The sequence below is a fragment of the Oncorhynchus clarkii genome, chromosome 10, assembly GCF_045791955.1.
Source record: "Oncorhynchus clarkii lewisi isolate Uvic-CL-2024 chromosome 10, UVic_Ocla_1.0, whole genome shotgun sequence".
NCBI classification, from domain to species: domain Eukaryota; kingdom Metazoa; phylum Chordata; class Actinopteri; order Salmoniformes; family Salmonidae; genus Oncorhynchus; species Oncorhynchus clarkii.
The window spans coordinates 74,398,076-74,413,075 of NC_092156.1; the positions used below are offsets into that span (position 1 = coordinate 74,398,076).

Consider the following 15,000-nt stretch of genomic DNA (forward strand, 5'->3'; position numbering starts at 1 on the left):
TCCTACCTCTCTCTACAAGATGTAACTAATACCAGGGTCCTGTCTATGTCTGCTCCCTCTCTCTACAAGATGTAACTAATACCAGGGTCCTGTCTATATCTCCTCCCTCTCTCTACACGATGTAACTAATACCAGGGTCCTGTCTATATCTCCTCCCTCTCTCTACAAGATGTAACTAATACCAGGGTCCTGTCTATATCTCATCCCTCTCTCTATAAGATGTAACTAATACCAGGGTCCTGTCTATGTCTCCTCCCTCTCTCTACAAGATGTAACTAATACCAGGGTCCTGTCTATATCTCATCCCTCTCTCTACAAGATGTAACTAATACCAGGGTCCTGTCTATGTCTCCTCCCTCTCTCTACAAGATGTAACTAATACCAGGGTCCTGTCTATATCTCCTCCCTCTCTCTACAATATGTAACTAATACCAGGGTCCTGTCTATGTCTCCTCCCTCTCTCTACAAGATGTAACTAATACCAGGGTCCTGTCTATGTCTCCTCCCTCTCTCTACAAGATGTAACTAATACCAGGGTCCTGTCTATATCTCCTCCCTCTCTCTACAAGATGTAACTAATACCAGGGTCCTGTCTATATATCCTCCCTCTCTCTACAAGATGTAACTAATACCAGGGTCCTGTCTATATCTCCTCCCTCTCTCTACAAGATGTAACTAATACCAGGGTCCTGTCTATATCTCCTCCCTCTCTCTACAAGATGTAACTAATACCAGGGTCCTGTCTATATCTCCTCCCTCTCTCTACAAGATGTAACTAATACCAGGGTCCTGTCTATATCTGCTCCCTCTCTCTACAAGATGTAACTAATACCAGGGTCCTGTCTATATCTCCTCCCTCTCTCTACAAGATGTAACTAATACCAGGGTCCTGTCTATATCTCCTCCCTCTCTCTACAAGATGTAACTAATACCAGGGTCCTGTCTATATCTCCTCCCTCTCTCTACAAGATGTAACTAATACCAGGGTCCTGTCTATATCTCCTCCCTCTCTCTACAAGATGTAACTAATACCAGGGTCCTGTCTATATCTCCTCCCTCTCTCTACAAGATGTAACTAATACCAGGGTCCTGTCTATATCTCCTCCCTCTCTCTACAAGATGTAACTAATACCAGGGTCCTGTCTATATCTCCTCCCTCTCTCTACAAGATGTAACTAATACCAGGGTCCTGTCTATATCTCATCCCTCTCTCTACAAGATGTAACTAATACCAGGGTCCTGTCTATATCTCCTCCCTCTCTCTACAAGATGTAACTAATACCAGGGTCCTGTCTATATCTCCTCCCTCTCTCTACAAGATGTAACTAATACCAGGGTCCTGTCTATATCTCCGCCCTCTCTCTACAAGATGTAACTAATACCAGGGTCCTGTCTATATCTCCTCCCTCTCTCTACAAGATGTAACTAATACCAGGGTCCTGTCTATATCTCCTCCCTCTCTCTACAAGATGTAACTAATACCAGGGTCCTGTCTATGTCTCCTACCTCTCTCTACAAGATGTAACTAATACCAGGGTCCTGTCTATGTCTGCTCCCTCTCTCTACAAGATGTAACTAATACCAGGGTCCTGTCTATATCTCCTCCCTCTCTCTACAAGATGTAACTAATACCAGGGTCCTGTCTATGTCTCCTCCCTCTCTCTACAAGATGTAACTAATACCAGGGTCCACTGTTTATATGTTCAGAGAGACAGAGAGAGACTAGGTGTGTTTATATTTACCTGTCTATATGTCTTCTCTACACAGCGGTGAGTCGAGCCCCTGTCCCCATGGCGGTGGTCCGTAGGGAACTGTCCTGTGAGTCCTACCCCATCGAGCTACGCTGCCCCGGCACAGACGTCATCATGATTGACAGCGCCAACTACGGACGCACCGACGACAAGATCTGTGACTCGGACCCAGCGCAGATGGAGAATACTAGATGTTACCTGCCCGACGCCTACAAGATCATGTCCCTCAGGTGAGCTGATCTAGAATTATAGTTCTACGTCTGTCTGTCTGTTCATCTATCCATCCGTACAAGATCATGTCCCTCAGGTGAGCTGATCTAGAATTATAGTTCTACGTCTGTCTGTCTGTCTGTCTGTCTCTCTGTCTGTCTGTCTGTCTGTCTGTCTGTCTCTCTGTCTGTCTGTCTGTCTGTCTGTCTGTCTGTCTGTCTGTCTGTTCATCTATCCATCCGTACAAGATCATGTCCCTCAGGTGAGCTGATCTAGAATTATAGTTCTGTGTCTGTCTGTCTGTCTGTCTGTCTGTCTGTCTGTCTGTCTGTCTGTTGATCTATCCATCCGTACAAGATCATGTCCCTCAGGTGAGCTGATCTAGAATTATAGTTCTGTGTCTGTCTGTCTGTCTGTCTGTCTGTCTGTCTGTCTGTTCATCTATCCATCCGTTGAAGATCATGTCAGCTCAGGTGAGCTGATCTAGAATTATAGTTCTATGTCTGACGATGTACTGTATAGATGAGACGGTCAATCTGTTCTCAGACTGAATTGTTCAAGGTTAGATATGCAGATCTGGAATGGTGTTTCTAGCTGGTGCTGTGGGCAGACTAAAGCACAGCTAACAGCTTCCTCCTTCTTTATCTAGTGCTCTCCTCTTTTCCTGGTCCTCTCTCTTCTCCTCTCCTCTCCCTGGTCCTCTCTCTCCTCTCCTCTCCCTGGCCTCTCTCTCCTCTCCCTGGTCCTCTCTCTCCTCTCCCTGGTGCTTTCTCTCCCCTCTCCCTAGTCCTCTCTCTCTCCTCTCCTTGGTCCTCTCTCTCCTCTCCCTGGCCTCGCTCTCCTCTCCCTGGCCTCTCTCTCCTCTCCTTGGTCCTCTCTCTCCACTCCTCTCCCTGGCCTCTCTCTCACCTCTCCCTGGTCCCCACTCTCTCCTCGCGCTGGTCCTCTCTCTCCTCTCCTCTTTTCCTGGTCATCTCTCTTCTCCTCTCCTCTCCCTGGCCTCTCTCTCCTCTCCCTGGTCCTCTCTCTCCCCTCTCCCTGGCCTCTCTCTCTCCTCTCCCTGGTCCTCTCTCTCCTCTCCTCTCCCTGGTCCTCTCTCTCCTATCCTCTCCCTGGCCCTCACTCTCCTCTCCTCTCCCTGGTCCTCTCTCTCCTCTCCTCTCCCAGGCCTCTCTCTCTCTCTCTTCTCTCCCTGGTCCTCTCTCTCCTCTCCCTGGTCCTATCTCTGCTACCCCTGGTCCTCTCTCTCTCTCTCCTCTCCCTATTCCTCTCTCTCCTCTCCCTGGTCCCCTCTCTCTCCCCTCTCCCTGGTCCTCTCTCTCCATTCCCTGGTCCTCTCTCTCATTTCCCTGGTCCTCTCTCTCTCCCCTCTCCCTGGTCCTCTCTCTCCATTTCCCTGGTCCTCTCTCTCATTTCCCTGGTCCTCTCTCTCAGTTCCCTGGTACTCTCTCTCCTCTCCCTGGTCCTCTCTCTCCTCTCCCTGGTCCTCTCCTCTCCTCTCCTCTCCTCTCCTCTCCTCTCCTCTCCTCTCCTCTCCCTGACCTCTCTCTCTCTCCTCTCCCTGGTCCTCTCTCTCCTCTCCCTGGTCCTCTCTTTGCTCTCCATGGTCCTCTCTCTCCTCTCACTATTCCTCTCTCTCCTCTCACTATTCCTCTCTCTCCTCTCCCTGGTCCTCTCTCCTCTCACTGGTCCTCTCTTTGCTCTCCCTGGTCCTCTCTCTCCTCTCACTATTCCTCTCTCTCCTCTCCCTGGTCCTCTTTCTCCTCTCCTTCTCCCTCCCATATCCCTATCATCACCGCCCCCTCTCTATCCTCCCCCTCCATTTCTCTCTCTCTATCATAGGCACCTTTCCATCATGCTGTGCAGCTCTGCCTGCGGTTGCTTTGGCCTGGCCGGCCACCTGCTCAGACAGATGCAGTGTGTGGTTCTAGCTATCCATAATTCATGCACGCACGCATGCACACACACACACACACACACACACACACACACACACACACACACACACACACACACACACACACACACACACACACACACACACCCGGAGGCTAGAGCAGACTGTTAGCTCCAGTTATATGAGCCAGAGGGAATCACCCAAATTTTCCGCTATTCCCTACATAGTGAACTACTAGTGACCAGAGCCCTATGGGCCCAGCTGCTATCTGTGTGCTCCCATATTCCCTCCCCCATAGGGATACACAGGGTTGAAGGGGAAACGGAGATGCTGCCATGAAAGTTCCACTTATTATGTGTGGTGATTATAGAGGGACTTCACTTAAGGAATGTTGTGCTGTTGAGGAGATGATTCTTATGCTAAATTCAAAATGGCTGCCTGGGAATTCTGATGTCTTTGAATGGTCTCTTCTTGTTCTTCATTCCTCTCTATTTACATCCTTTTCTATTTGAAATTCTGTATTTAGACTGGGCTGTCGTTTTGAGTGTCACAAAGGACTGTCTCATCAGTTGTCATGGAATTTATAGAACACTGGGCAGTTCTAATGGAAATGATAGAACACTGGGCAGTTCTAATGGAATTGATAGAACACTGGGCAGTTGTAATGGAATTGATAGAACACTGGGCAGTTGTCATGGAATTGATAGAACACTGGGCAGTTGTCATGGAATTGATAGAACACTGGGCAGTTGTCATGGAATTGATAGAACACTGGGCAGTTCTAATGGAAATGATAGAACACTGGGCAGTTCTAATGGAATTGATAGAACACTGGGCAGTTGTAATGGAATTGATAGAACACTGGGCAGTTCTAATGGAAATGATAGAACACTGGGCAGTTCTAATGGAATTGATAGAACACTGGGCAGTTGTAATGGAATTGATAGAACACTGGGCTGTTCTAATGGAATTGATAGAACACTGGGCTGTTCTAATGGAATTGATAGAACACTGGGCAGCTGTAATGGAATTGATAGAACACTGGGTAGTTGTAATATAATTGATAGAACACTGGGCTGTTCTAATGGAATTGATAGAACACTGGGCAGTTGTAATATAATTGATAGAACACTGGGTAGTTGTAATATAATTGATAGAACACGGGGCAGTTGTAATGGAATTGATAGAACACTGGGTAGTTGTAATGGAATTGATAGAACACTGGGCTGTTCTAATGGAATTGATATAACACTGGGTAGTTGTAATATAATTGATAGAACACTGGGTAGTTGTAATGGAATTGATAGAACACTGGGCAGTTGTAATGGAATTGATAGAACACTGGGCTGTTGTAATGGAATTGATAGAACACTGGGTAGTTGTAATATAATTGATAGAACACTGGGCAGTTGTAATATAATTGATAGAACACTGGGCAGTTGTAATGGAATTGATAGAACACTGGGTAGTTGTAATATAATTGATAGAACACTGGGCAGTTGTAATATAATTGATAGAACACTGGGCAGTTGTAATGGAATTGATAGAACACTGGGCAGTTGTAATAGAATTGATAGAACACTGGGCAGCTGTAATGTAATTGATAGAACACTGGGCTGTTCTAATGGAATTGATAGAACACTGGGCAGTTCTAATGGAATTGATAGAACACTGGGCTGTTGTAATGGGCTAATAGAATTGATAGAACACTGGGCAGCTGTAATGTAATTGATAGAACACTGGGCTGTTCTAATGGAATTGATAGAACACTGGGCAGTTCTAATGGAATTGATAGAACACTGGGCTGTTCTAATGGAATTGATAGAACACTGGGCAGTTGTAATGGAATTGATAGAACACTGGGTAGTTGTAATATAATTGATAGAACACTGGACAGTTGTAATATAATTGATAGAACACTGGGCAGTTGTAATGGAATTGATAGAACACTGGGCAGTTGTAATGGAATTGATAGAACACTGGGTAGTTGTAATATAATTGATAGAACACTGGGTAGTTGTAATGGAATTGATAGAACACTGGGTAGTTGTAATATAATTGATAGAACACTGGGCAGTTGTAATGGAATTGATAGAACACCGGGCTGTTGTAATAGAATTGATAGAACACTGGGTAGTTGTAATATAATTGATAGAACACTGGGCTGTTGTAATGGAATTGATAGAACACTGGGTAGTTGTAATATAATTGATAGAACACTGGGCAGTTGTAATGGAATTGATAGAACACTGGGCAGTTGTAATATAATTGATAGAACACTGGGCAGTTGTAATGGAATTGATAGAACACTGGGCAGTTGTAATGGAATTGATAGAACACTGGGTAGTTGTAATATAATTGATAGAACACTGGGCAGTTGTAATGGAATTGATATAACACTGGGCAGTTGTAATGGAATTGATAGAACACTGGGCAGTTGTAATGGAATTGATAGAACACTGGGCAGTTGTAATGGAATTGATAGAACACTGGGCAGTTGTAATGGAATTGATAGAACACTGGGCTGTTCTAATGGAATTGATAGAACACTGGGCTGTTCTAATGGAATTGATAGAACACTGGGCTGTTCTAATGGAATTGATAGAACACTGGGCAGCTGTAATGGAATTGATATAACACTGGGCTGTTGTAATATAATTGATAGAACACTGGGCAGCTGTAATGGAATTGATAGAACACTGGGCAGTTGTAATGGAATTGATAGAACACTGGGTAGTTGTAATGGAATTGATAGAACACTGGGCAGTTGTAATATAATTGATAGAACACTGGGCAGTTGTAATATAATTGATAGAACACTGGGTAGTTGTAATATAATTGATAGAACACTGGGCAGTTGTAATATAATTGATAGAACACTGGGCAGTTGTAATGGAATTGATAGAACACTGGGTAGTTGTAATATAATTGATAGAACACTGGGCAGTTGTAATGGAATTGATAGAACACTGGGTAGTTGTAATATAATTGATAGAACACTGGGCTGTTGTAATGGAATTGATAGAACACTGGGCAGTTGTAATATAATTGATAGAACACTGGGTAGTTGTAATATAATTGATAGAACACTGGGCAGTTGTAATATAATTGATAGAACACTGGGCAGTTGTAATGGAATTGATAGAACACTGGGTAGTTGTAATATAATTGATAGAACACTGGGCAGTTGTAATGGAATTGATAGAACACTGGGTAGTTGTAATATCATTGATAGAACACTGGGCAGTTGTAATATAATTGATAGAACACTGGGCAGTTGTAATGGAATTGATAGAACACTGGGTAGTTGTAATATAATTGATAGAACACTGGGCTGTTCTAATGGAATTGATAGAACACTGGGTAGTTGTAATATAATTGATAGAACACTGGGCTGTTGTAATATAATTGATAGAACACTGGGCTGTTCCATTGTAGACAGAGAACAGTGAGAGGACTGTGAGGCTTGGTGCTGGTGTGGTGTGTGGGGTCTGTATAGCTCTGGATAGGAGGTGATGAAGTGATCTGGGGAGGAGGTTTACTCTAAACAACACCTCAACAACTTGGTTTTAGTTAAGGAGAGAACAATGGAACTATCTTACCACACACACACACACACACACACACACACACTGTAGACACCCGTATTCCTGCCAATGTTTAAATATTACTTTTGGATCTTAAACCCCCCACTTCTCTCCCACACATTCCTCTCTGTATCTCTCTCTCTGATACAAGTCCCGCTGCACATTGGAAAAACACTTCAACAAAAAGATGAGAGAGAGTTCTTCCTCCCTTTCTCCCCCTCTCCTCCTTCCTCATTTATTATCCTCTCCTCTCTCCCCTCCCTCACTCCCTTTCCTCTCTCCCGTCCCTCACTCCCTCTCCTCTCTCCCCTCCCTCACTCCCTCACTCCCTCTCCTCTGCCCCCTCCCTCACTCCCTCTTCACGGTCCTCTCCCTCCATTTCTCTCTCTCTCTCCCACCATCTATCTCCTCTCTCCACCCGCTCCCTCCATCCCTCTCCTCTCCCTCATCTCGCTCTTGTCTCCCTCATCTCGCTCTTGTCTCCCTCCATCTCTCTCCTCTCTCCACCCGCTCCCTCCATCTCTCTCCTCTCCCTCATCTCGCTCTTGTCTCCCTCCATCTCTCTCCTCTCTCCACCCGCTCCCTCCATCTCTCTCCTCTCCCTCCATCGCTCTCCTCTCTCCCTCCATCTCTCTCCTCTCTCCACCCGCTCCCTCCATCTCTCTCCTCTCCCTCATCTCGCTCTTGTCTCCCTCCATCTCTCTCCTCTCTCCCTCCACCTCTCTCTCCCTCATCTCTCTCCTCTCTCCCTCCACCTCTCTCTCTCCCACCATCTCTCTCCTCTCTCCACCCGCTCCCTCCATCTCTCTCTCCCTCCATCTCTCTCCTCTCTCACTCCATCTCTCTCTCTCTCCCTCCATCTCTCTCCTCTCTCCCTCCACCTCTCTCTCTCCCACCATCTCTCTCCACCAGCTCCCTCCATCTCTTTCTCCCTCCATCTCTCTCTCTCTCCTCTCTCCACCCGCTCCCTCCATCTCTCTCCTCTCTCCCTCCATCTCTCTCCTCTCTCACTCCATCTCTCTTTCCCACCATCTCTCTCCTCTCTCCACCCTCTCCCTCCTTCTCTCTCCTCTCCCTCCATCTCTCTCTCTCCCACCATCTCTCTCATCTCGCTCTTGTCTCCCTCCATCTCTCTCCTCTCCCTCCATCTCTCTCCTCTCTCACTCCATCTCTCTCTCTCCCACCATCTCTCTCCTCTCTCCCTCCATCTCTCTCCTCTCTCCCTCCATCTCTCTCTCCCACCATCTATCTCCTCTCTCCACCCGCTCCCTCCTTCTCTCTCCTCTCCCTCATCTCATCCTCCCTTCACCATTCCCGCTTTCTTGTTTTAATTTCTCTCTCCTCCTTTCCCTCACCCCCCCTCTCCTCTTCCTCCATCTCTCTCCTCTCTCCTCCTTTCCCTCACCCCCCCTCTCCTCTTCCTCCATCTCTCTCCTCTCTTCTCTCTCCTCCTTTCCCTCACCCCCCTCTCCTCTTCCTCCATCTCTCTCCTCTCTCCTCCTTTCCCTCACCCCTCTCCTCTTCCTCCATCTCTCTCTTCTCTCCTCCTTTCCCTCACCCCCCCTCTCCTCTTCCTCCATCTCTCTCCTCTCTTCTCTCTCCTCCTTTGCCTCACCCCCCATCTCCTCTTCCTCCATCTCTCTCCTCCTTTCCCTCACCCCCCCTCTCCTCTTCCTCCATCTCTCTCCTCTATCCTCCTTTCCCTCACCCCCCTCTCCTCTTCCTCCATCTCTCTCCTCTCTTCTCTCTCCTCCTTTCCCTCACCCCCCCTCTCCTCTTCCTCCATCTCTCTCCTCTCTTCTCTCTCCTCCTTTCCCTCACCCCCCCTCTCCTCTTCCTCCATCTCTCCTCTCTCCTCTCTCCTCCTTTCCCTCACCCCCCTCTCCTCTTCCTCCATCTCTCTCCTCTCTCCTCCTTTCCCTCACCCCCCCTCTCCTCTTCCTCCATCTCTCTCCTCTCTCCTCCTTTCCCTCACCCCCCCTCTCCTCTTCCTCCATTTCCCTCCATCTCCCTGTGTGGTTCAGATGAGAGTTGCGTGGGGCTGTGGGCCAAGGCCCGTGGCGAAGCAGGGGCCTCAATTTGGCCTTGGCCCCAGTTAGGGCCACCTGTGCCAGGATGGATGGCTGGAGGCTGCCCCTGGTCTGGCCCTAGCCCAATAATCATTGGCACCTCTGGCCCCTGGAGGCTCTGGCACTCACTGAAGAGTGTGTGTGTGTGTGTCAAACTCCAACATACACACTCACACACTCACACACATACACACACTCACACACACTACTGACTCGTAACCTCTCCAGCATGGTCAACCTCCTCCGGCAGCCTGTCTCTGTAGAACTCTGTCTCAGCCTTCACAGCACCAGACGGTGTGTAGTGTGTTTAGTGTGTGTTGTGGGTTTAGTGTGTGTGTAGTGTGTGTAGTGTGTTTGTAGTGTGTTTAGTGGGTGTGTTGTGTGTTGTGGGTTTAGTGTGTGTTGTGTGTGTAGTGGGTTTAGTGTGTGTTGTGTGTGTGTTGTGTGTGTAGTATGTTTAGTATGTGTGTTTTGTGTGTGTATTGTGTGTAGTGTGTGTTGAGTGTGTAGTGTGTGTAGTGCACGTGTAGTGTGTGTGTGTGTGTGTGTGTAGTGTGTAGTGTGTGTAGTGTGTGTGTGTGTGTGTGTAGTAAGTGTAGTGTGTGTGTAGTGAGTGTAGTGTGTGTGTGTAGTGTGTGTGTCATGTACACTATGTATACAGCAGAATGTGGACACCCCTTCAAATTAGTGGATTCATCTATTTCAGCCACACACATTGCTGACAGATGTATAAAATTGAGCACACCGCCATGCAATCTCCATAGACACACATTGGCAGTAGAATGGCCTTTTACTGAAGAGCTCAGTAACCTTCAACGTGGCATCGTCGTAGGATGCCATCTTTCCAACAAGTCAGTTTTGTAAAATGTCTGCCCTGCTAGAGCTGCCCCCTGGTCAACTGTAAGTGCTGTTATTGTGAAGTGGAAACGTCTAGGAGCAACAACGGCTCATTTGTGAAGTGATAGACCACACAAGTCCACAGAACGGGACCGCCGAGTGCTGAAACACATAGTGCGTAAAAATAGTATATTCCTCGGTTGCAACACTCACTACCGAGTTCCAAACTGCCTCTGGAAGCAACGTCAGCACAAGAACTGTTCATGACAAGAACTGTTCATCGGAAGCTTCATGAAATGGGTTTCCATGGCCGAGCAGCTGCACACAAGCCTAAGATCACCATGCACAATGCCAAGCGTTGTCTGGAGTGGTGTAAAGCTCAACGCCATTGGACTCTGGAGCAGTGGAAATGCGTTTTCTGGAGTGATGAATCACATTTCAGACGAATCTGGTTTTGGCAGATGCCAGGAGAACGCTACCTGCCCTAATGCATAGTGTCAACTGTAAAGTTTGGCGGAGGAGAAATAATGGTCTGGGGCTGTTTGTCATGGTTTGGGCCCCTTAGTTCCAGTGAAGGGAAATCTTAACTCTACAGCATAACAATGACATTCTAGATGATTCTGGGCTTCCAACTTTGTGGCAACAGTTTGAGGAAGGCCCTTTCCTGTTTCAGCATGACAATGCCCCTGTACACAAAGTGAGTTCAATACAGAAATAGTTTGCCGTGATCGGTATGGAAGAACTTGAATGGCTTGCACGGAGCCTTGACCTCAACCCCATCGAATGCCTTTGGGATGAATTGGAATGCTGACTACGAGCCAGGCCTAATCGCCCAACATCAGAGCCCGACCTCACTAATGCTGTTGTGGCTGAATGGAAGCAAGTCCCTGCAGCAATGTTCAATCTTCTAGTGGAAAGCCTTCCCAGAAGAGTGGAGGCTGTTATAACAGCAATGTTCCAACATCTAGTGGAAAGCCTTCCCAGAAGAGTGGAGGTTGTTATAGCAGCAATGTTCCAACATCTAGTGGAAAGCCTTCCCAGAAGAGTAGAGGCTGTTATAGCAGCAAAGGGGGACCAACTCCATATTAATACCCATGATTTTGGAATGAGATGTTCGATGAGCAGGTGTCCACATACTGTTGGTCATGTAGTGTACGTGGGAGACTGTAGAGGTTCTCTTCATTGCTGTTTACTTGTAACAGAGCAGTACGTTCTGAGTACTGACCCAGAGCAGTACGTTCTGAGTACTGACCCACTGTTGTAACAGAGCAGTACGTTCTGAGTACTGACCCAGAGCAGTACGTTCTGAGTACTGACCCAGAGCAGTACGTTCTGAGTACTGACCCACTGTTGTAACAGAGCAGTACGTTCTGAGTACTGACCCAGAGCAGTACGTTCTGAGTACTGACCCAGAGCAGCACGTTCTGAGTACTGACCCACTGTTGTAACAGAGCAGTACGTTCTGAGTACTGACCCAGAGCAGTACGTTCTGAGTACTGACCCAGAGCAGTACGTTCTGAGTACTGACCCACTGTTGTAACAGAGCAGTACGTTCTGAGTACTTACCCAGAGCAGTACGTTCTGAGTACTGACCCACTGTTGTAACAGAGCAGTACGTTCTGAGTACTGACCCATTGTTGTAACAGAGCAGTATGTTCTGAGTACTGACCCACTGTTGTAACAGAGCAGTACGTTCTGAGTACTGACCCACTGTTGTAACAGAGCAGTATGTTCTGAGTATGACCCACTGTTGTAACAGAGCAGTACGTTCTGAGTACTGACCCAGAGCAGTACGTTCTGAGTACTGACCCACTGTTGTAACAGAGCAGTACGTTCTGAGTACTGACCCAGAGCAGTACGTTCTGAGTACTGACCCACTGTTGTTACAGAGCAGTACGTTCTGAGTACTGACCCACTGTTGTAACAGAGCAGTACGTTCTGAGTACTGACCCACTGTTGTAACAGAGCAGTATGTTCTGAGTACTGACCCACTGTTGTAACAGAGCAGTATGTTCTGAGTACTGACCCACTGTTGTAACAGAGCAGTGTGTTCTGAGTATGACCCACTGTTGTAACAGAGCAGTACGTTCTGAGTACTGACCCAGAGCAGTACGTTCTGAGTACTGACCCACTGTTGTAACAGAGCAGTACGTTCTGAGTACTGGCCCAGAGCAGTACGTTCTGAGTACTGACCCACTGTTGTTACAGAGCAGTACGTTCTGAGTACTGACCCAGAGCAGAACGTTCTGAGTACTGACCCACTGTTGTTACAGAGCAGTACGTTCTGAGTACTGACCCAGAGCAGTACGTTCTGAGTACTGACCCAGAGCAGTACGTTCTGAGTACTGACCCAGAGAAGTACGTTCTGAGTACTGACCCAGAGCAGTACGTTCTGAGTACTGACCCACTGTTGTAACAGAGCAATACATTCTGAGTACTGACCCAGAGCAGTATGTTCTGAGTACTGACCCAGAGCAGTATGTGCTGAGTACTGACCCAGAGCAGTACGTTCTGAGTACTGACCCAGAGCAGTACGTTCTGAGTACTGACCCAGAGCAGTACGTTCTGAGTACTGACCCGGAGCAGTACGTTCTGAGTACTGACCCAGAGCAGTACGTTCTGAGTACTGATCCACTGTTGTAACAGAGCAGTATGTTCTGAGTATGACCCACTGTTGTAACAGAGCAGTACGTTCTGAGTACTGACCCAGAGCAGTACGTTCTGAGTACTGACCCACTGTTGTAACAGAGCAGTACGTTCTGAGTACTGACCCAGAGCAGTACGTTCTGAGTACTGACCCACTGTTGTTACAGAGCAGTACGTTCTGAGTACTGACCCACTGTTGTAACAGAGCAGTACGTTCTGAGTACTGACCCACTGTTGTAACAGAGCAGTATGTTCTGAGTACTGACCCACTGTTGTAACAGAGCAGTATGTTCTGAGTACTGACCCACTGTTGTAACAGAGCAGTGTGTTCTGAGTATGACCCACTGTTGTAACAGAGCAGTACGTTCTGAGTACTGACCCAGAGCAGTACGTTCTGAGTACTGACCCACTGTTGTAACAGAGCAGTACGTTCTGAGTACTGGCCCAGAGCAGTACGTTCTGAGTACTGACCCACTGTTGTTACAGAGCAGTACGTTCTGAGTACTGACCCAGAGCAGAACGTTCTGAGTACTGACCCACTGTTGTTACAGAGCAGTACGTTCTGAGTACTGACCCAGAGCAGTACGTTCTGAGTACTGACCCAGAGCAGTACGTTCTGAGTACTGACCCAGAGAAGTACGTTCTGAGTACTGACCCAGAGCAGTACGTTCTGAGTACTGACCCACTGTTGTAACAGAGCAATACATTCTGAGTACTGACCCAGAGCAGTATGTTCTGAGTACTGACCCAGAGCAGTATGTGCTGAGTACTGACCCAGAGCAGTACGTTCTGAGTACTGACCCAGAGCAGTACGTTCTGAGTACTGACCCAGAGCAGTACGTTCTGAGTACTGACCCGGAGCAGTACGTTCTGAGTACTGACCCAGAGCAGTACGTTCTGAGTACTGATCCACTGTTGTAACAGAGCAGTACGTTCTGAGTACTGACCCAGAGCAGTACGTTCTGAGTACTGACCCAGAGCAGTACGTTCTGAGTACTGACCCAGAGCAGTACGTTCTGAGTACTGACCCGGAGCAGTACGTTCTGAGTACTGACCCACAGAAGTACGTTCTGAGTACTGACCCAGAGCAGTACGTTCTGAGTACTGACCCAGAGCAGTACGTTCTGAGTACTGATCCACTGTTGTAACAGAGCAGTACGTTCTGAGTACTGACCCAGAGCAGTACGTTCTGAGTACTGACCCAGAGCAGTACGTTCTGAGTACTGACCCAGAGCAGTACGTTCTGAGTACTGACCCGGAGCAGTACGTTCTGAGTACTGACCCAGAGCAGTACGTTCTGAGTACTGATCCACTGTTGTAACAGAGCAGTATGTTCTGAGTACTGACCCAGAGCAGTATGTTCTGAGTACTGACCCAGAGCAGTACGTTCTGAGTACTGATACACTGTTGTTACAGAGCAGTACGTTCTGAGTACTGACCCAGAGCAGTACGTTCTGAGTACTGACCCAGAGCAGTACGTTCTGAGTACTGACCCAGAGCAGTACGTTCTGAGTACTGACCCAGAGCAGTACGTTCTGAGTACTGACCCAGAGCAGTACGTTCTGAGTACTGACCCACTGTTGTAACAGAGCAGTACGTTCTGAGTACTGACCCAGAGCAGTACGTTCTGAGTACTGACCCACTGTTGTTACAGAGCAGTACGTTCTGAGTACTGACCCACTGTTGTAACAGAGCAGTACGTTCTGAGTACTGACCCACTGTTGTAACAGAGCAGTATGTTCTGAGTACTGACCCACTGTTGTAACAGAGCAGTATGTTCTGAGTACTGACCCACTGTTGTAACAGAGCAGTATGTTCTGAGTACTGACCCACTGTTGTAACAGAGCAGTACGTTCTGAGTACTGACCCAGAGCAGTACGTTCTGAGTACTGACCCACTGTTGTAACAGAGCAGTACGTTCTGAGTACTGGCCCAGAGCAGTACGTTCTGAGTACTGACCCACTGTTGTTACAGAGCAGTACGTTCTGAGTACTGACCCAGAG

General features: G+C 47.6%; 1 protein-coding gene across 1 annotated transcript in view; it reads left to right on the forward strand.

The window, feature by feature from the left end:
• The window catches only part of LOC139419344 (adhesion G protein-coupled receptor L3-like), a 187,158-nt gene that overhangs the window by 8,241 nt on the left and 163,917 nt on the right, over positions 1-15,000 (forward strand). The window contains exon 2 of the mRNA XM_071169284.1: positions 1,768-1,981. Coding sequence (XP_071025385.1) covers positions 1,768-1,981 — 214 coding nt within the window. The remainder of the gene's footprint in view (positions 1-1,767; positions 1,982-15,000) is intronic.